Below are 20,604 nucleotides of genomic sequence, written 5' to 3'. Positions count from 1 at the left end.
GCAGATTGATATGATTAACAATTCCTGGATTCCAGCTTCAGATGGGTTCCTAACACCACTTGGCAGGCAACTTTTTAATTTGCTTTCATTCTCCCATTAGCAGCTATTCTAAAATTGTTGTCACTCTCCTTAAGTCACATATCCAATCCCTCCCGTGCCCCAACGTAAACTTTTGTTGCCCTATAGCTCAAATCTTAACTGCCGTTACGTATGCTCTCATTCTTCCTTCAAGTCTTCAGAAGATGAGATGCCCACCCTCCATTCTGAACCTCTGATCTGTTTTCTTCCCAACTTCCTTGAGACTTTGTTCTAACAATTGGTTCTTTTTTTCCAGCATCTTCAACCTCCTCTCTAATGGCTCCTACTTAGCTGAAAAACACACTTCAGTCATTCCCATTCTCTGATGCAGCTTGTCAATGACTTTCTCCTCTCTTTCTCGGCCAGAAGACTAGTCCACACTGGTTGTTTGTACTCCCTCCCCACTTCACTCCTCCACTGACTATATTCTTACTTCTCTCCTCCACATTCCCTCAGTGGTGGTCACTGATGTCTTCCTAATGGACAAAGTCAAAGGATGCTTCTTAGTCCTCATCTCACAAGACTGATATGCAGCACCTGACACGGTTAATGCCCCTCTCTCCTGCTTTTCCTAATCTCACTCCTTTGGTACTCTCATGCTAACGATTTCTTCTAGGTCTCCTTTGCCCATCACCTAGACATTTGGTTTCCTTTAAGGTTATATCTTCAATCGCCTCCATCCTTAAGTGATTTAAAATACACGCCTTATTTAACAACTCCTGTTATTACTCAATAACAATATTGGTGTTTTAATTAAATCTATACATTCCAATCTCTATCTCTTGCCCTGCAGGCCATATATCTAATTTCTGTTCTCTCAACAAAATGAGTATCCTACTTACATTTCAAACTCAAAACGTCCAAACCTCTTTATTCCCACTTAAAACTGTTTCTCTCCTACATTTCTCATCTCAAACATAATCCAAATGCTGGAGAGTAATCCTTCCTCTCCCATTCGCTAAGCCCTATCCCAGCTTATCAAACTCTAAAATTCTGCCTCCTTAACTTCCATTGTATTTATCTTCTCCCCTTCTGCTGCCATAGTTATATATCAAACCTTGCCCCATTTTTAATGGTACCCTTTCAAACATTGAGGAATCCATGCCCAGTCTCCTCCCCCTCCAATTTATCCTCCATACTGCTGCAGGTTTATCTTTCTAATAAACAGATTTGTCCTGTTCTGCTCACCTACTTAAACCCTTAACAATGGGCTACCAATGCCGACAGGATTGTCTATGCTCCTTGGTATGGTGCACAATGCTACTCTGGTCTGCCTTCCTCAGCTGCCTGGGCTCCCTGTCCCCAAGCACCTCACACCCAATGAAGTACCTGTTCCTTGAAGAGAATTTACAAGCCTTTGGTCTTGCTGTTCACTCTGTTTAAAATGCTACTCACCCTGCTTTTCTGCTTAGGAAATTCTTAGTCATCCTTCAAAACCCAACACAGACATCATCTGCTCCGGAAAGCCACCCACACTCTCAGATCCTTAGGCAGGAGGAATCGCTTCCTCCTATGTGCCACCTCACACTCTGCACACTTCTCTCTCTGTCCTCAGCACTTGCCCCAGAGGGATCAGTCACTCCTCTTTGGAGATTTAGGCCACCTGGGTCTGGAATGTGTAAATCGTCCCGTGTTTATTTAATTACTCGACAGAAATTCTTTCTTTTTAGGCTCTATTCCCCTCTACTGGATGGATTAGGAGCTGTCTGAGACTCATCAGAATCTAGCACAGGGACTGGAACAATATCAAAAACATACAGTTCTTCGTGTTAGAGATGAAGAATTTTGGAGTTAATAGATCTGGATTTAAATCCTGGCCCTGCTACTTACAAGCTCTGTGAACTTGAAACAAAGAACTGCTTTCAACATGTTTTCCTAATTGTGAAATGAAGATAGTAATACCTTTCCCACAAACAGTTGTGAGGATTATGTAAGGTAATAGGCACTCAATAACCTCTAACATAAGTATATGCAATGTTTGGTGAATTTATGAACATATTGGTCACGCAACATTTCAAAAGTCACAAATATTTAAGATTAAAATTAAACATGCATGGGGCTGGCCCCGTGGCCGAGTGGTTAAGTTCGCGTGCTCCGCTGTGGCGGCCCAGGGTTTCGCTGGTTCGGATCCTGGGGGCAGACATGGCACTGCTCATCAGACCACGCTGAGGTGGTATCCCGCCTGCCACAACTAGAAGGACTCGCAACTAAGAATATACAACTGTGTACCGGGGGGCTTTGGGGAGAAAAAGGAAAAAGTAAAATCTTTAAAAAAAAAAATTAAACATGCAAGCATAGATTAATTTTTCAAAACCTACTTATCAATATTTACTTAAAAAGACGCTTTATATTTCTATTAAAACCAAACTTGAATTCTCTCTCTTTTGACTTTGATTGATGGCTGCTCTGTTATTTAAAATCTTTATAATCCTTGCAATAGAAAGAAGTATGCAATCATTAATTTCATCTATTTTCTCAAAGTCAACATGACTGAGTTTCAATTACTTCCTTTACTTCAGTACTTAGTAACTCTGGTGCTTTAAAATAAAATTAAAAAGAAAGCGACTGAAACACAGACTGAGCTAAGGGTGGAAAATTAGAAAACACAAACATATAAATTAGATATGAAAAAGTCATCTGAACTCAAGACAGCCATTATTCAACAGCATTAGGTTAAAACTCAACACAAAAATCAAGAGCTACCAAAATCTCAATATTACAACAGTAAAGTTATGAATGATTTTTATTTTGTTTTTACTTGTTCACGGTTTTTAACATTTGCTACTGTAAGCATGTATAACTTTTTACAATAAAAATTATTACAAAAATTTTTGAAAATGCTCAAAATAAACTGTCAGGTGAAAAGGTAGAATTATAACACTGTATATTCCATATGATCCCAATTATGGAAGAAAATATGTGTATGTGAGGTATACACAATGGGGAAAAAACTAGGAGGCAACACGCAAAAAACGTTCTTGGTTTCTCTGGTTGGTGAAATTACCAGTAGTCTTTATGGTCTTGTTTATACTTTTATGTATTTTCCAATTTCTTTATAAGGACCTAGTAGTACTTTTTAAAACAAAAGCTTTTTTGATTCACATACCATAGAATTCAACCATTTAAAGCATACAATTCAAGGATTTTTAGTACATTCACAACACTGTGCAACCATTCCCACAACCAATTTTAGAATATTTTCATCACCCAAAAAAGGAAACCTGTACCCAATCAGCAGGTACTCATTACCTCCTCTCCCCAGCCCCTAGCAACCTTCAATCTACTTTCTGTCTCTACGGCTTCGCCTGTCTGGATATTTCATATAAAATGGAATCATACAATGTGTAGTCGTTTGTGAATGGCTTCTTTTATTTAATATGTTTTCAAGGTTCATTCATGTTGTAGCACGTTTTAGTACTTCTTTTTGTCACCAAGTGATATTCCACTGTATGGATATATTGCACTTTATTTATCCATTTATGAACTGACTTTCATTTGAGTTCTTTCTACTTTTCGGCTACTATGAATAACGCTATGAACATTCACGTAACATGTTTTGTGTACATACATCTTTTCAAATATCTTGGGTATATACCTAACAGCGGAACTGCCAGGTCATTTGCTAACTCTATGTTTAAGTTTTTGAGGAACTATCAAACTGCTTTCCAAAGCAGCTGCATCATTTGATATTCCCACCAGCAATGGAGGAGTTGAAATTTTTCCACATCATTGCTAACACGTGTTACTGCCCATCTTTTTGCTCATAGCCATCCTAGTGGGCTGGAAGTGATAGCTCATTATGGGTTTGATTTGCATTTCTCTGATGGCTAACGATGTTTAGCATCTTTTCAGGCACTTAATCTTCTTTGGCAATATGTTTATACAGCTCTTTTGCCCATTTTTAAATTGGGTTATTTGTCTTTTTATTATTGAGTCAGACGAGTTTAAAAAAAATACATTCTAGATACAAGTCTCTCATCAGATATATGATCTGCACAACTTTTTGCATTACATTTATAAAGAGGAAAAAAGAACTCTACCTCTTCCAAAAATTTAATTAGCAAACACTGTGGTCATGGGGTATAACACAGTAATGATAATTATAAAACAACTTAATATATGAGCAGCATTTTATAATTTTCAACCTAATCCTCGTATGGACTGGTAATAATAGGCCTGTTTCTCAGGTCAAGAATCGAAGGATTCCGAGGTAAAGCGATTTATTCAAAGTCTCTCCTGACTTCATTATTTTTCTATCACTATTTTTCTATGCTTCATCTTTCTTACTTGTTTTAAATTACGTTCTCTCCCTGTGTTGTTTTCAAGTGTGTAAGCAAGCTGTCTCAAATCCTTTTTAGAACAAGGCAGGTGTGTTTGCACAGAAATTTCTCAAAGTCTCACAGCTAAACAGGAATAATAATACCCAAGTCTCTGGGCACCTGGTACAGGCCTTTCTCTGCTATGAGGTTATCAGTACACACTCTGATAGTGCGACCGGTCTGACAGAAGGAACTGCAGAGCCTGGCAGAGACTTGTGAAGACTGACATGACAAAGGTAGAAGGTGAGTGACTGAAATAAACTGCGGGGTTGTTTTAGTTTCCTATGATCACTGTAACAAACTACCACAACACTGGTGGCTTGAAACAATACAAATTTATTCTCTCTCAGTTCTGGAGGCCGGAAGTCAGGCTGACATCAGTTGCACTGACTAGATGAAAATCAAGGTGCTGGCAGGGCCACACTCCCTCTGGAGGAGAATCAGTTTCTTGCCGGTTCTAGCTCCTGGTGGCTGCTGGCATTCCTTGGCTTGTGGCTCCATCACTCCATCTCCGCCTCTGGGGTCCCTCACACACTGCCTCTCCTCTTGTGCGTGAAATCTCCCCCGCCCATCTCCCCTTATAAAGACACTCGTAATTGTATTCAGTCCTTGCCCCGATGATGCAGGAGAATCTACCCATTTCAAGGGCCATTTCAAGGTCCTTCACTTAATTACACCTGCAAAGTCTTGGCTATGTAAAGTAACCTTCCAGGTTCCAAGGATTAGAACATTATCAGTACACATGGGGCAGGAGGCACAACTTTCCACTACTTAAAAAAAAATATTTACAGCCTAATTGATTTAGGTACAAAAACCTCCCCTACAGCTATATTCTTCCTATCCCAGCCCTGACATTATCCTCAAATAATGCTGAAAGTCACCATCTTAGTTATGTGAGCAAGGTCATCTAGCTCCTAGGACAATTTTATACAGAAGAAAACACTATCAAGATTCAAATTTGTTATAACAGAAAACATAGTTTGTAGGAGGAGGAAAAAAGAAACTGAACAATATATTGTTTTCTCTTAAAAATGTATGATTATAAATCTAACATTAAAGGAATTAGCTATTTAGTATTAAATCACTCCTTTGCTACCTAAAAATTACTGAAATGTGCAATACAGTAATCAACGGTTCATGCACAGTACAAGTTTTTAAATGGACTGGCAATTTCTTTTTTCTTATGCTAGATATGGGTGTTCTCATTCATATCCTTTGTATGTCTGTAATTTTTACAATATTATTTTATAATTTTTAAGTATTCAAAAAGGGTACGATGTAGTCTTCCTCCACAAGCCCTAGACAGCATCTGATGCGCTAGACTTCGTGCTAATGTCTAGAATGACATCAGTAACTCAATCAAATGTCATTGTTAAAATCTAGAAACAGGTCAACTCTTTGATTATGAAAAAATTCTTGCTTCCCAATTCTTTAGTGAAGTACAGAAAAGGTAGTGAAAATAAGCACACCTCTCATCAACCAGGAAACAGATATGCTGACTAAGTTTCTCAACATTCACATCCTTTGCCCTAGGATTTCTACTTGTTTACACAGAAAGAGTTTTGCGCTATTTACCAAGATTAGGTTATCTCTCTCTCAGATGGGTTTAGCTGACTAGACGTTAACTGCTGCAATTCTCCCCTTCTTGCCACAAGCAACTTGTCCTCAAAGGAAAATGTTTCTGAAATACTTACAGAATCACTTTTAGTAGACAAATCATACTTTCTCCTTGACGTAAACTGTAATTTCAGAGATTTATTCTTAAGGAAAAAGTACAGCTAAAGGAAAATTTATGCTCACTTCCAAAGCATACTTTCTTTCTGAGAGACAGAAAAAAAAATTCCATCCCAGTTCATCTGAACTGGAAAAAAGCCCACAGACGTGTGCTTGACAGCAGACAAGCTATCTACCAGACCTCAAGAAAACTGGGAGAAGAACTTGATCCCTCATTCTGAACCTCTTCCATGGGAAACCATCCATGCTAAATGATGGCAAGGGGAGGAAATTCCATCCAGATTAAGTCAGTCACATCCTCTGTTCTAGACTTGTGGTTTTCTATCTTTACAAAGTAGATTTTAGACTTATACTTGAAAAACACCAAAAAAAAAAATCTCATACTACGACATTATCTCTAAGACATGGTTTTCATTAAAGGTTCTCTAAATTGCATATTTGATGTCTAGTCCTCTACACTGGAATAAATATGACTACTAAACCACTAAAATACCAATTCTCCACTAGGCATAAGAAACTCAGTCTATCTCCATTCTCAGAGACCAAAGGAGACTGACATTCAATCTGCAGGCTTCCTGGGGTCAAGCAAGCAAGCCTATCTCAGCTTCCTAAGTAGCTTAGGGTAGGAGTCCTTGCCCACAGATCTATTAATATTTGCACCTTCCCTTCTCAGAATAAATGAGGATTTGAGAACATGCATACTGGTTAGCTTAAAGCAAGGGAAATCCCAGTTTAAATGAGGTTTCAAATTTAACAGAGGTGCCAGAACATAGCCTAAACTGGTAATCAAATCAGACTACCAATTTTTCAAAGCAAAATCAAACAAAAAGTCCCTAAAGTAAGTGGGTGGGCCAGCAGAGCAGCCAACAGGTATTTTACTTCCATATGAGTCTGATGTGTTTCCACGGAGAGGCAGAAGGCTTGAGACTCAGGTAAACCAGGGGAACAATGGCCATTCTGTAACCTCCCTGGCAGCATTCAGGACAATGAGGAAGAACCAGTACATCATAAAGGAAGAGACAAAGTTTACAAATTCAGCTCAGGGCTGGTGGGCTAAAGAGTTGCTGAGGAGGAATCATTGTGAGGTTACTCTGACCCACTGTAATTTGAACCATTTTAAGGCTCAACCTCCAAGGAAAATTTGGGATAGATGTGGCAAGGAGAGCATGCCAACAGCTAGTCAATCAAACAAAATAAAGACATTCTAGAAACTGTAGGGCCCGTGGTGGCTTGCTGGCATTCTAATATTAAGCTTAAGACAGGGGGAAAACATTTGTTTGGAAATGATGTAAGGCTATTGTTGTTATTATTTTAAATTTTATTCTGACTTGTAGTCCTTACATTTTATTACTCAGGCCAATGACACCTGTGGAAACACAGGTTACACAACACTGACAATGTTTAGAGTGAGTTAGGCAAGACTGAACCTATGCATGTAGCTTACTCAAAGGATCTTGTGTGACAGGTGCTAGCAAAAATCTGGATGTGTGAGTCCAGGATTAATTTGGAGAAATATCAAAACGAACCAGAAGAAACAGAAAACTGGAAATATGATTCCCAGATTAAATGCTTGAGCTATAGATGCAAGAGAGTACTTGATAAAAGTACTTGATTCTTCTCTGATGAGAAAGGCCCACTAAGTAAGGAACTACAATTGAGAGAGGTTGACAACCTGAAAAGCAGTGTGTGGGGACCATCAACAAAACACTGAGGAAGTGACAGACTGAGGCAAAACTCACCTGAATTTGCTGAGCGTGCAGTGGACATCTACTAACGGCTTAATTAAAGAGTTAAGTTATGTCAATTTAGGCTAAGTAATGGGATTACACATATACTTTTGACATACCTATCTTAAATCATTTCTACCCCAAAGATCTCATTAAAATAAAGTAGTTTTATATCAAGTCAGCTAAGTGACCTTGAATGTGCCGAAAAGCCAGTCTTTGAAGAAATGTATTAGAGAGAAGGTAATGTACAATGGCTCTGGCCCTAAAGACACACTATCTGAGGTGTTTTCCCAACACCAACCCATGCAGCAATCTCTGACAGCAGAACAACCTTGCTTATCTAAGGGCTACACTGGGCCAGATTTCACCGAATTCGCGATGGATGAGCCATAAAGTTCCAGAGTTCTTGGGTATAAGTAATTACAAAATTCTATCATGGTCAACAAAGAATTATTTATAAAAATAATAATAATAAAAGGCCCTGTCAATTCGCATTATCACCCCATTTATGGAGATCACATAATGGAGTTTAATTATTTTAAGATGTTTCTTAAACATGAAAAGGGTTTTATTTTTAAAAACAGCAATCTTCACAAAAGTATAGAACAAAGACACAGAAAATAAAACTCTTCAATAGTGCGATTCCATTGATATGGAATGAAAAATATGAAAAAGAAGAAATTTAATTCAATGAACATTTAGTGAGTGCCAACTGTGCGCCAGGCACTTTTGGGTTTCCACTAATTTAAGAGTTCATACTTTATTAAGTATGATTTTATTTAACATTATTTGTACAGTAATACAAACAAATCTGAGGTTATTTGTTTAGCCAAAATGCTCATCACTTTGTCTTCCAGGACACATACAGCTGGAACATACAAGTATTTAGCAATTATTCTATAAAAGTTTGCTGACCAATTGAGACTCTTTCAACATTTTATCATGCATACATTCTGGTTTTAAAAATATACTATTACAAAGAAATTCCAAGTACATTATTATTTATAAATAGTATACTTCTGTGAGTCTGGTATTTCAAATAGGAAAGGTATTATTTTGAAAAAATTTTAATACAGAAAAAATGTAATTGTTTGGAAAGGAAACTAAGGAGACAAACACTTGTTGAACGCCTACTTTGTGACTAACATCATGCTAGCTTCTTCATACAAAATTCAATTCTCACAAATCTAAAAGAAAAATATTGACATTTCTGTTTACTACTGAAAACACAGAGAAGAGAGAAATGAAGATGGTTGCCTACAGTTACATGTGGCAAAATCTAGATTAGAACCCAGACCCACTAGATTACAAATACCACTTACTTCCCATTACAAATCCTATTTTAAAAATTAATTGGTTTCCAGATAGAAAAAGACAATCTCTGTATGACTCCACTCATATGTGGAAATTAAACACCTACACAAAGAGAACAGATTAGTGGTTACCAGGGGAAAGGGCGGGGGGTGGACACAAAGGGTGAAGTGGTGCACCTACAGTATGACTGACAAATAGTAATGTACAACTGAAATTTCACAAGGCTGTAAACGATCATAATCTCAGTTAAAAGTAAAACAAACAAACAAATAAATAAATATTTGGCTTCTCCACAGGATTAACATAGGAGTAACTTTAAGACAATGAATGAGAACTTGTGAGAATCATCAAAATCTTTACATGGTCATATTGTGTCCCAAATCCTTCACAGAGTATTCACTGCTTACATTTCTACACTATGTGGCTTCCAAAATATGTAATTTTAGCTTGTACCACTATCACCAAATCTAATCACACCCTTTATATCCCATTTATATTATAATTCTAAGACTGTTTCTCATTTTGCATTTAGAAGAACAAAGACAGAAGCAAACCCATTATTCCTCCTTCACGTATCCAGATATCTCAATATAAGGGTTCATATTCAGAATTATTAAAATGTTTGCTAAATGTTTAGTATCATGTACTGGTTTTTCTTTTCCAAAGTAAACCATATTCCAGAGAAAATTAAGTTCTAGAATAAAGTTCTGAACAAGATGTTAGAGGCCAAGAAGTTCTACTATAAAGCCCTTATGGCCCATTATTCCCCAAACTTACGGACCACAGACCTCATTTTCAAGGAAGATCACTTGGGATCTTTAAGCACTATTGGACTTCACATAAGTTACAGAAATAAATGCTCCTTACTTGGCAGATGTTAAGTTTAATAAGTGAGCAGATGAATTTAATGATTTGGAAATGAACAAACACATAGGTGTATGCTTATTCTTTAAAAACTTGCCAAGGAAATCTTTGTCATCAGTAGTTTTTCTTTTCATTTTCCCACTATTTCTCAATATTTTTCTTTAATAGATTTTCTATTGATTATCTATTTATCTTTTTTAATTGAATACCTGAGATACAACACTGCAAATTTAAGTACAGCATGTTACCTCCGATAAATATATATACTGTACTACGAGTACCTTTGTAGCTATATTTATCACATTACATAATTACAGTACAATATTGTCTGATTGTCTAGCTGTCTCCTTTTGAAGATCTATGACGTTCTATGATTAGAGGTAAATGGGACTAAATACATAAGAGAAAAATAGTATAAAGTATAATTTTGACATGAAAATTTCATGATTATCTACAGTCCGGAGTAAATACGGGAAAAAAGGTTAAAATCTGCCATCTTCTGGGGCTGGCCCCGTGGCCGAGTGGTTAAGTTCGCGCGCTCTGCTGCAGGCGGCCCAGTGTTTTGCTGGTTCGAATCCTGGGCGCGGACGTGGCACTGCTCATCAAACCACGCTGAGGCGGCGTCCCACATGCCACAACTAGACGGACCCACAACTAAAATATACAACTAGGTACCAGGGGGCTTTGGGGAGAAAAAGGAAAAAATAAAATCTAAAAAAAAAAAAAAAAACTGCCATCTTCTAATTACATAATATATACAGAATATGTATTTCTGACAAATTAGTTCCAAAGACCACAGAGGACTTATACATTGTACATATGTGAAATATTTTTAATTAAAAAAGAAAACAGTTGATAGGATTCTCTAAGAGCCACACTGGCTTGTTTTTTCCCCACAGAAGCTATCTGTGAATGCCTTACAGCCCTCATGAATCTTTGCGACAGTCCAAGAAACAGTCTTATTACTTTAGAAACCTTAAATGAACCTCCTATTACCATGGTACAGGATCACACTAAAAGTAAGTGGAAACAAATACGGTGTGCACGCTGCCCAAGGTCACACAAGTGAGTCAGTGTTCAGAAGTGGGAATAGATTTCCTGAGTCTTCACCTCTAACTGCTAACCCTCCCTCTTCCTGAATATACAAGCTTACGCACACACCCACCTCCTTCACCTGTGCCAATCCTGGAAAATGGCACAGTGGGGGCAGTTCACAAAATAGAGATATTTCAGGAAAGCATCACATGATTGCCTGGCATTTGAAGGCACTAAGCTTTTAGTAGTCTCTTCCTATTCCTCCCACCCCCCCCCCACATCGTTTTTCTAGAACTCTTTAAAGCACCTTCTATACCTCAAATTCCCTACCTGACATTTACATTTACTAACAAGTGTGATTTCCCCCCAAGGAAATAAGTATGGTAATTTTATGCTTTTCCTTCAAATCTTCAAAAAATACAACGATTTATCTCAAGCAGAGTGTGCAATTTTAACTTCCAAAAGAACACCCTGAAGATCTGGCTGCCAAGTTTATCTATAATAAATATATAATCAACATCATGTTCATTATGAAATAATAATTTATAGATTTTAAATATTACTTGATATTTTGAGAACATAATATGAGGGAAAATGCACACTAATTTCCCCCTTTAACTTCATGGTAAAACAAGAACACTGTGGATAACGAAAATAATCACAAAACATTTAAATCAGATTTTCTTCCTGGCAATCAGCATAATAAGAGCTCAGGGGAAGAAAGAAGGGCTTAAAATGGCAAAACTATTATTGTGCTCTAAACACTTCTGTAGCTAATTCAATAACTAAAAACAGAACGAATTCTAAACATGAATACTGAATAACTGCAACGTATTTTACAAATATGTTGTTAATCTCATTTTAGAGTATTTTAAATGACCACTCATATTACAAAGCCAACTTATTTTTGAATCACTTTTTTAACATTATGTATTTATTACTACAACATACTCTCTCACTTTCTTTAAAGAATTCTTGGTCTTATGCTAAATGAGTCCTTCCTGCTGCTTTTTTAGATGTAGTATAGAAATGTGAAAGCAAAAATGAGAATTTCATTAAAACATAAAACCAAAAATGCTAACCTGTCCAAACAGACACATCCTGAACTCCCTCGGCACACGATCCTGCCAGCATTATTCAGCACCAGTGAGCAAAGGAAATTTGTGGATAACACGAAGGAGTATCCCCACAGCAATTTATGAACTTGTTATCTCACAAATGTCCTGAAAATACTTCAAAAGAGTGAGATTTCCATGGCAGAAACAATTTTCCCCCAATCTCAGCTAAGTTACTGCTACCTAAAGCTTCAGCTTAGTACAAAACAAGCAGCAGATGTAAGTGAAGACATAACCTCGCTAGGAATTACAGAATAGAATAAAACAGCTAATTAACTCACCAAATAGCCTTCTGCTAAAAACCTGCATTCTTCTCTTTGTCTCTGGTTTCTGGTTTCCAAAGACAAATTACATGCTCTCTGACAGAAGAATGATGACAAAGGGCACCACAGTGATCTCTTTTCTGCTCTTTCCACTGGAAGAAAACTGAACCACACTGCAGTCGCCAAGACTAAGTACTTCATACGAGCATGCTCAGTATCTAATTTAAATGATGGTATTTCATCTCGGCATGTGATGGCCTACTTCTAAACAAACTCGGAGAGCTGCAAATTTAATCAAAGATCATAAAACTGCAATAAACTAAACAGAACCACCAAATGATATCTGATTTGTTTTTAACTTCATGATTTTTGTGGTTCATCCAATTTGATGTGACTGGAAATGACTGTTTCTGCACTTTTATTAAAACAAGTCGTTAGGTTTCAATGTTTCATTAACTATGTCAACAGAAGCATCCCCCAAAAATGCTGGCATGATGTGGGAATTTCAAGACACCCAAGATGTTATCCCAAAAAGTAAATCTGACCACTGATAAATTCAGCAAACTGTCAGCCATTCATATTTCACTTCTTAACCCCTTATTCTGTCCTCTTGCCTAACTGCCAAATAAAACAGTCTGCAAACTAGTCAGCTGTATTTTAATTTCTCCTTTGGAAATATCAGTAAACTGAAATGCTCAGAATCTTTATTAAGAATGTCTGCTATCTTCAAACTATAAGCAGTAAGATTTTTCTCATCTATAGATCATACATTATATAACAGATTATACACTTACATAACAGCAGACCTCACCCAAATGTTGATAAAGCTGCAAGCAGGATTAAAAAATTATTTTTGCATTTTCAAGAACAATTTTTACAAAAATGCCACACACATAAAGAATCAACCAAATAGTTTGCAAATGTATGTTTACGTCATCAAATAACTAATTTGCCTGATTTGTTGAGTAAATTGCTACAAAGGCCATATAAGTTTTGCATGATGGAAATATGGTCAAGAAGCTTATCTTTTGCTCACTATGGCTATGTCAATCTTCCAGAAATAGATATCTAGTACAGCAGATACAGCCCCACCGGAATAAAGCAGACAACTCTTGCAATATCCACTTCCCATTTTTCACCTTGGGCAGACAAGCAAAAATAGGAACTGTTCATACACTTGACACACACCAAGCTTGGGAAGCAAACCACTGATAGAGAGGGGCTGACTCATCTTTAAATGGGCCCATAAGCTAATTTATGATTTTCTTTTCTTCACAACCCTTCCTGGTTACTTCTATCACTTACCTACTGTAAATCACCTACCCACCGTACAAACAAATGTCTCATTTTATGAATACTAGCCTTGCCTCCCCTCCTCCAAATTAATTTGGGAGGCATGGGAAAGCAACAAGGCGTGGGAAATAAACAAATTTCATGACAGCAGCTAAGATAAGGTCCCTCATAGATGGTGGGACAAGAACACTACAAGGTTCAGAGAGGCTGTGAAAAATGAAATGTTAAAGAGAGCATTTTATTTTTTATTTATTATTTTTTTAAATTGAGGTAACTGGTTTATAACATTATTTATATAAATTTCAGGTGTATATCATTATATTCTGACTTCTCTATAGACTACCTCATGTTCACCATCAAAGTTTAGTTTCCATCTGTCACAGTACAAATGTTCCCCTTTACCCCTTTTGCCTCCCCCATCCAAGAAATTATTTTAAAAACCAGAAAATCATTTATAGCGCCACATCTAACTCCAACACCTTTCCAGAAAACAAACAAACAAAAAACTTCAGTTAAAGAAAACTACCAACACACGATTTTCTTTGCATTCTACCAAAGCAACTCATTCTTACTGCCAATGAGCACTAGGTAGGTACAATGGCAAGGTGAGTGGTTACTGTATGATACACAAGCATCCTATCTCTAAAGAAAAAGCCTAGGAAAAGAGGGAGCACAGAATAAAAACAAATACCAAGAGTCATAAATATACCAAGAAGTGTCAATATGCTAATGTTTCGTGTACCGTGTGTGCCAGAGTGAGCGAGGAAGGCATACAAAGAGTAAGTTACCTACAGTTCTCAAGGAAAGCTCCAGGATCCCCGAGTGAGAAAGCAAAAGTTCTTCACCAAAAACAATCAATCTACTTCGGATCTATAAATATTCATTGAGAACATCTTATACATGAAGTCCACGCGGGGCAAGGCAACACGCAGTGGAAACAAACAGGAGGAGGACTATCTGTCTCTACAAGACCTCAGAGACGATGAGGCCCAAGCACAGGTGACCATTCTCAGATCGCCACAGCGAAAGAGTGGCCTCAGGGTTCTGGAGGGTTTAGAGGGGGAGAGGAAGCATTCTGACGAGGGGAATTTAGGAAAGTTTTTGAAAGGGGGAGTGAGCTTTTTGACATGCTTACATGAACACTGAGGATCTGGACTAGAAAGGAGAGGGAAGGAGGAGGAAGGAGCCAGGTCGGAGGCTGGGGAGGACAGTGCATGACCTGGGAATGGGTGTGGGGACTAGAGGACTGTGGCTCTGGTGGTGCAGATTCTGGAAAGGGAAGGCTGCCCACACACGGAAGAGAGAAAAGAGAAGCTAATCATTCTGGGATGGAATCTGGAAGGAGATGACAGGAAGCATTGTAAGCCTGGGATAATGGAAGAGTTAGGGTCATATGTTAAACAGCAGAATGAAGGAGTCCTCTACAGAAAGACAGGTAGATTCAAAAACAGGGAAGAGGCATTAAGTCCAGCACATTGGCATAGGACATCCCTTTTCGAATTCACGTTCTGAATTTTTCCATATCACTTTGCTCTTTGATCTGAATTTCTTCTCTCTGATACATTCGACTTCAGGATTCAGTGATTGAAAATTGCGGTCATCCTGGAATTACATTTATCCTTTGATCTTAATCAGAAGTCTTATTTTTTAAAAAAAATCTTTACCTTTCATCTTTCTCATTCTTTAATTTACTTGCTTATTACCCTTCCTCTACCTACATAACCTGATAAAATTTTCCCAAATGCTACTCCAACAAGAATGAATGAATTTGTAAAAATTCACAAAAGATATAACCTATTTCTATGACAAGTGAGCAACCCCTGAAGACTTTACACAGTTCTAGTACATTCCACTGCAGGTACACACGTGAAGATGAATGGCTCTCTCCGTGACTTAAACATACCTGACATTCATTCGATATCTAATCACAGGGAGTGAAAGGGAGGCGGGACAATGGAAATGAATATATGAGCCTTACAGAGCAATTTGTTGCTGTTTTGTTTTTTTACCCTTGGTCACACCCGAATCATTTGGGTAGTTAAAAAACGCTCACGTGCATGCGTTCAGGGTCCAGAAATCTTTCAATCTGACCATTCATCGTGGGGCCAGACATTATGAAGAAGATCCCTACATGATTTTGAGGTTCCTCTGGTTAAGAGCCACTCACGGCTCTAGGTACTCACCAGTTTACAGGGTGAGATGGACACATAAATAATCGAAACACAATGTTAGAGAATTGGAAAGGAAATATGGTAAGAATACCATAATTTTGCATGATCCACAGATCAGGAAATATTTAAGCAGGACTGGCAGGAAGAATGAAAAGACGTTCAGGTACAAAAAGAGGATGGATACTTCAATAACAGGAAACAAAGGAATAATGTGGGCAGGCATAAAGTCAGGGCAAGTGCATAACATGGGCAAAGGCAGTTCCAGTGTGTGTAGGGCATGGGGGGCAGCCAAGTAAAAAGAGGCCAGCAAGAAGCAGGGGCAGTTTATGAAAGACTTTTTAAGCAATCCTAGAATTTACTGAATATATGAACGAAATCTCACTGCAAGTATTTCAGAGACACTAATTACTTTATTTTATTTTTTTTGTTGGTGAGGAAGACTGGCCCTGAGCTAACATCTGTACCAATCCTCCTCTACTTTCTATGTGGGATGCCAGCACAACGTGGCTTGATGAGTGGTGTGTAGGTCCACACCTGGGATCTGAATCTGTAAAGCTGGGCTGCTGAAGTGAAGTGCATGAACCCAACCACTACACCACCGGGCTGGCCCCAGAGACAATAAACATTTTTACATAGTGCAATGCCCTGGTCCTATTTATGTTTTTAAATATAATACTGACAGCAACTTGTAGAAAACAGATGGGGAGGAGGGAGATTAACGGCAGGGAATCCGATGAGCAACATGAGAATTAGAGGGAGATTCAAGAGTAGTACGATAAGGTTAACAACGGAGAGGAATTGAGAGATTTGAAGGACAGAATCAATAGGATCTGGTGCTGGACTGGATGTAGGAGTCAAACAGATGGAAAAGTAGAGTAGAACTACAAGGGTCCTGACTGGGGCAACTGGGTTAAGCCAGAGAACACAGATGCAAAAAGGCAGGTGGCAGGGTTGCATTTTAGGGAGTGTGAGTTCAGCACAAGGAGAGGGAACGAGAAAGGAGAACGAGCTCAGTTTCAAACAAGTGGAGTTGAGGGTCCTGACGGTCAGTCACTTGGTAACGTCTAGTACAGCTTAAAGGAGATATACACCTGGGGCGCAAAAAAGAGATCAGGGCCAAAGGTACAAACTGACAGAAGAAGAGAAGCCAGATGAGACTATGGAGGATACCAGCTTCTGGGGCAGGAAGAAGAGAAGCCAGATAAAGAATCTGAGAAGGGAGAGCAGAATGGCAGAACCATCCATGTGGGGTAACATCAAGGAAACTGAAGAAGGAAACTTTAAGGAAGTGGCCAAACTGTCAAGGACAGAATGGACCAGTGGAGTGATGACTAAAAATGGCCAAAGGATTTATCCATTGGAAGCCACGATGACCCTCGTGAAAACTGTTTTAATATTATTCTGGGGTCGAAAATCAGCTTAGAAAAGGCTGAGGTGGGTCTGAGTCCTAAAGAAAGACTTAATAACCATTACTGAGAGCTTACTTTTGTCAGGCACTGTGCTACAAACATTACGAGGATGATTTCATCTACCCTTGCAACAACTTCGCGTGATAACTATTTAAAATCTCAAATAAAGATGAGAAAGTGAAGGAGAACAGTTCTGTTAAATGTCTTCCTCAACCACTTCATGCAGCTGGGAAGTGGAAGGGTTGTGCTGCAATTCCATGCAGCTCGCTTCCAGTGTCTGTGTGTTCACCAGGACCTCGCTACGCTGCCTTAACTGTTAACTCAGACTCTTAAAAAAAACAAAGGCAATAAATAATAGCTAGCCTTTATAGAATGTTTCAAACAAAGGTTTCCTTTAATATTCACAACATCCCTGTGCAACAGATCCTATTATTATTCTACCTATTTTACAGATTTGGAGATTGCGGCTCAGAGGGTACCCACTGTTTCACAGATAATCCATGTTGGAACTGGATCCAGATTTTGGACTCCAAAACCCATGTTCTAAATGAGATCTAAATGGCAATAAGCTTATGAAGGAGGCAGAATTACTGAAAAAGGTTTTCTTTTTCTTTTTTTTTTTTGAGGAAGATTAGCCCTGAGCTAACATCTGCTATCAATCCTCCTGAGGAAGAATGGCCCTGAGCTAACATCCATGCCCATCTTCCTCTACTTTATATGTGGGACGCCTGCCACAGCATGGCTTGCCAAGTGGTGCCATGTCTGCACCCGGGATCCGAACTGACGAACCCCAGGCCGCTGAAGCAGAACATGTGAACTCAACCGCTGCACCACCGGGCTAGCCCCGAAAAAGGTTTTCAGTAGCTAAGTAAGTGGGGAAAGGTGGGGAAAGAGGGAGAATAACAACAGAAGAACTTGTAGTAAATCAAGAAGTAATGAACCCAAGTCAAAGGGGACTAACCAGTTTTTATTTAGTTTTTTTCAAGTTAATTTACATTCATAAAACCCATATATGGTAAGTGCACAATTCAATGACTTTTAATAAATTTATAGGTCATGCAAGCATTACCACATCCAGTTTTAGAACATTTCCATCACCTCTAAAAATTCCCTCAGGCTCCATTTGCTTTCCACTTCCACCCACTTCCCCCTACACTTCCACCCCCAGCCCCAAGCAACAGGATCTTAAAGATGAGAAAGCAACCACAAATTAGAAACAGCCACTGCCACCACTAACACCATTTCCTTCTTTGGGACAAACCAATGACATTCTTCAGTACAATGCAGTAACAACCAGTCATGAAGTACTGACACTAAATATCTCATTGGGAAAAGGTTCCGATTTATATTTGGCTGCTTTCTCTCTCAGAGATCTTCAGAGGACAGTTAAAAAACTGGGAGGGGGGGACAAAGCCGGGGGGAGTAGAAGCACTTTGATTTCTAAAAATATTCAATCTTAATAACTAGTAAAATTAGGATTTTTTTTTTTTCAAATATAGAGCAAGAAAGTAAGACCCCGGGGAGTGTACAATTAAAAAGAAACAGTAACAGGAAGAGTCTCTACAAAATTGGGGGCATGTATTTGTAAGAATCTTAGGCAAAGGAATGAATTCTGCATAATAATTTGTTACTATCTGACAAAAAAAGAATTGTAAATTTTATAACATATTTTCATTAAATAAACTTAAATATCCTAGTGACTTTTACTGCAGGCATAAACCCTTACATCTACTTAGCATGTGGCAAGATAACAAACAGTCCTAACTAAACATTATTTTGGCATTCAAGCTGTCTCTTGCTATAGACAATGCTTAGGCTATAAGAAAATCTCTTGTGCTTTACTAGAGAAAGAAAAGCAATCACAAAACAGTTTTCCTTCTGGATAAAGATACAGTAGGCATCCCCTTATCAGAGGTTTTGCTTTCTGTGTTTTCAGTTACCTGAGGTCAACCCCAGTTCAGAAACAGATGACAGTAAGTCAGAAGGGCAAGAGTAGCTTAAGGCCACATCACAAGACCCCTGTTATTCACTTCACTTCATTCACATCACTTCATCTCATCATGCAGGCATGTTATCATCTCACATCACAAGAAGGGTGAGCACAGTGCAATAAGGTATCAAGGGAGACACCACATTCCCATAACTTTTATTACAGTATGTTGTTATAATTGTTCTATTTTATTATTAGTTATTTGTTGTTAATCTCTTTAACAACATCTATAAATTAAACTTTATCATAGGTATGTATGTATAGGAAAAAACACAGCACATATAGGGTTCAGTACTATCCACGGTTTTAGGCATCCACTGGGGGTCTTGGAACATATCCCGCGGATAAAGGGGACTAATGTATTGTAAGAGAAAAATATTTCTAAAAATGGTGTACTGTGTAAATGAAAAGAAAAAAGGAGGGTGAGGCAGGACTATTTTCTGCTTACTACTAAGACAGAAAATAAGTATTTCTTAGTGCTTCTCCCCCAAAATCAGAATAGCAATTACTTTTCATTCTGCCTAAAGATATTCTTAATCAAGTGGTTAAAATCTTACCTTAAGTATTATAGAAACTCATAACTTTAAAAAAAAAACAATTTCTTCCCTTCATTCATTCATTCCACAAATACTTACTGAGCATCAACTCTGGCCGACACTCTTCTATATACAAGGGATACAGTGGTAACAAGGTCTATGTTCTCACAGAGCTCACATTCTCACGGGAGAAAGAAACTCAATAAACAAAGAATACCTAAGACAGTGGGAAAGGGTTAGGTCAAGAACTAAGACAGGCTAAGTGACTGAGTGAATGGATGGTCACGAAAAGTGCTGAGGAGATGACATTTAAGCACTGACTCAAACAATGACAGAGAAGAGGCAAAAGAAATCCAGATAGAGCAGACTCTTAGTCTGAAGGCTCTAAGGTTGGTCAAGCTAAAGAGAAGGAAGAAGGCCCCTGTGACTAGAGTGTGGTGGGGGAGGGCAGAACAGTTAAGAGATCAGGTAGCAGGTCAACTAGTGTTGGGTTTATACGCCAGAGAAGGAAGTTTGGATCAGCACTATGGAAAGCTACTGGAAGGCTCTGATATGATCTGTTTTACATTTCTACATTTCAGGAAGATGCCCCTGGCTAGAGCGTGGAGAATGGATTGTGAAGGGTCAAGAGGAGAAAGAAGCAGGGGAAAAGGTGAGAGGCTACTGTAGGTGTTGGGTGAGAGACAATGGTGGCACAGATGGGAAGTATGGCAGAGACAGAAGTGGGCAGATCTGGGATACTTTTTGGAAGGAGGA

The 20,604-nt window shown here is 38.4% G+C and overlaps 1 protein-coding gene across 26 annotated transcripts in view; it reads right to left on the bottom strand.

The window, feature by feature from the left end:
• The window catches only part of PLEKHA5 (pleckstrin homology domain containing A5), a 231,173-nt gene that overhangs the window by 131,444 nt on the left and 79,125 nt on the right, over positions 1–20,604 (bottom strand). For 7 of the 26 annotated variants that reach the window (XM_070620721.1, XM_070620725.1, XM_070620720.1 and 4 more), the window contains exon 1: positions 12,468–12,624. The exons of 14 other annotated variants lie outside the window; for them this stretch is intronic. Coding sequence is in view for 2 of the 12 variants with exons in the window: in XM_070620732.1 (XP_070476833.1) it covers positions 1,474–1,505 (32 nt within the window). In the remaining 10 variants the exon portion in view is untranslated. Of the gene's footprint in view, positions 1–1,407; positions 1,632–12,467; positions 12,647–20,604 lie in introns of those variants that run through there. 5 more of the 26 variants (XM_070620718.1, XM_070620736.1, XM_070620717.1 and 2 more) reach the window with 4 other exon arrangements.

The sequence above is a fragment of the Equus przewalskii genome, chromosome 5 (assembly GCF_037783145.1).
Source record: "Equus przewalskii isolate Varuska chromosome 5, EquPr2, whole genome shotgun sequence".
NCBI lineage: Eukaryota > Metazoa > Chordata > Mammalia > Perissodactyla > Equidae > Equus > Equus przewalskii.
Note: the sequence above shows the minus strand (reverse complement) of the source record. Positions and strands in the feature narration are given on the sequence as shown.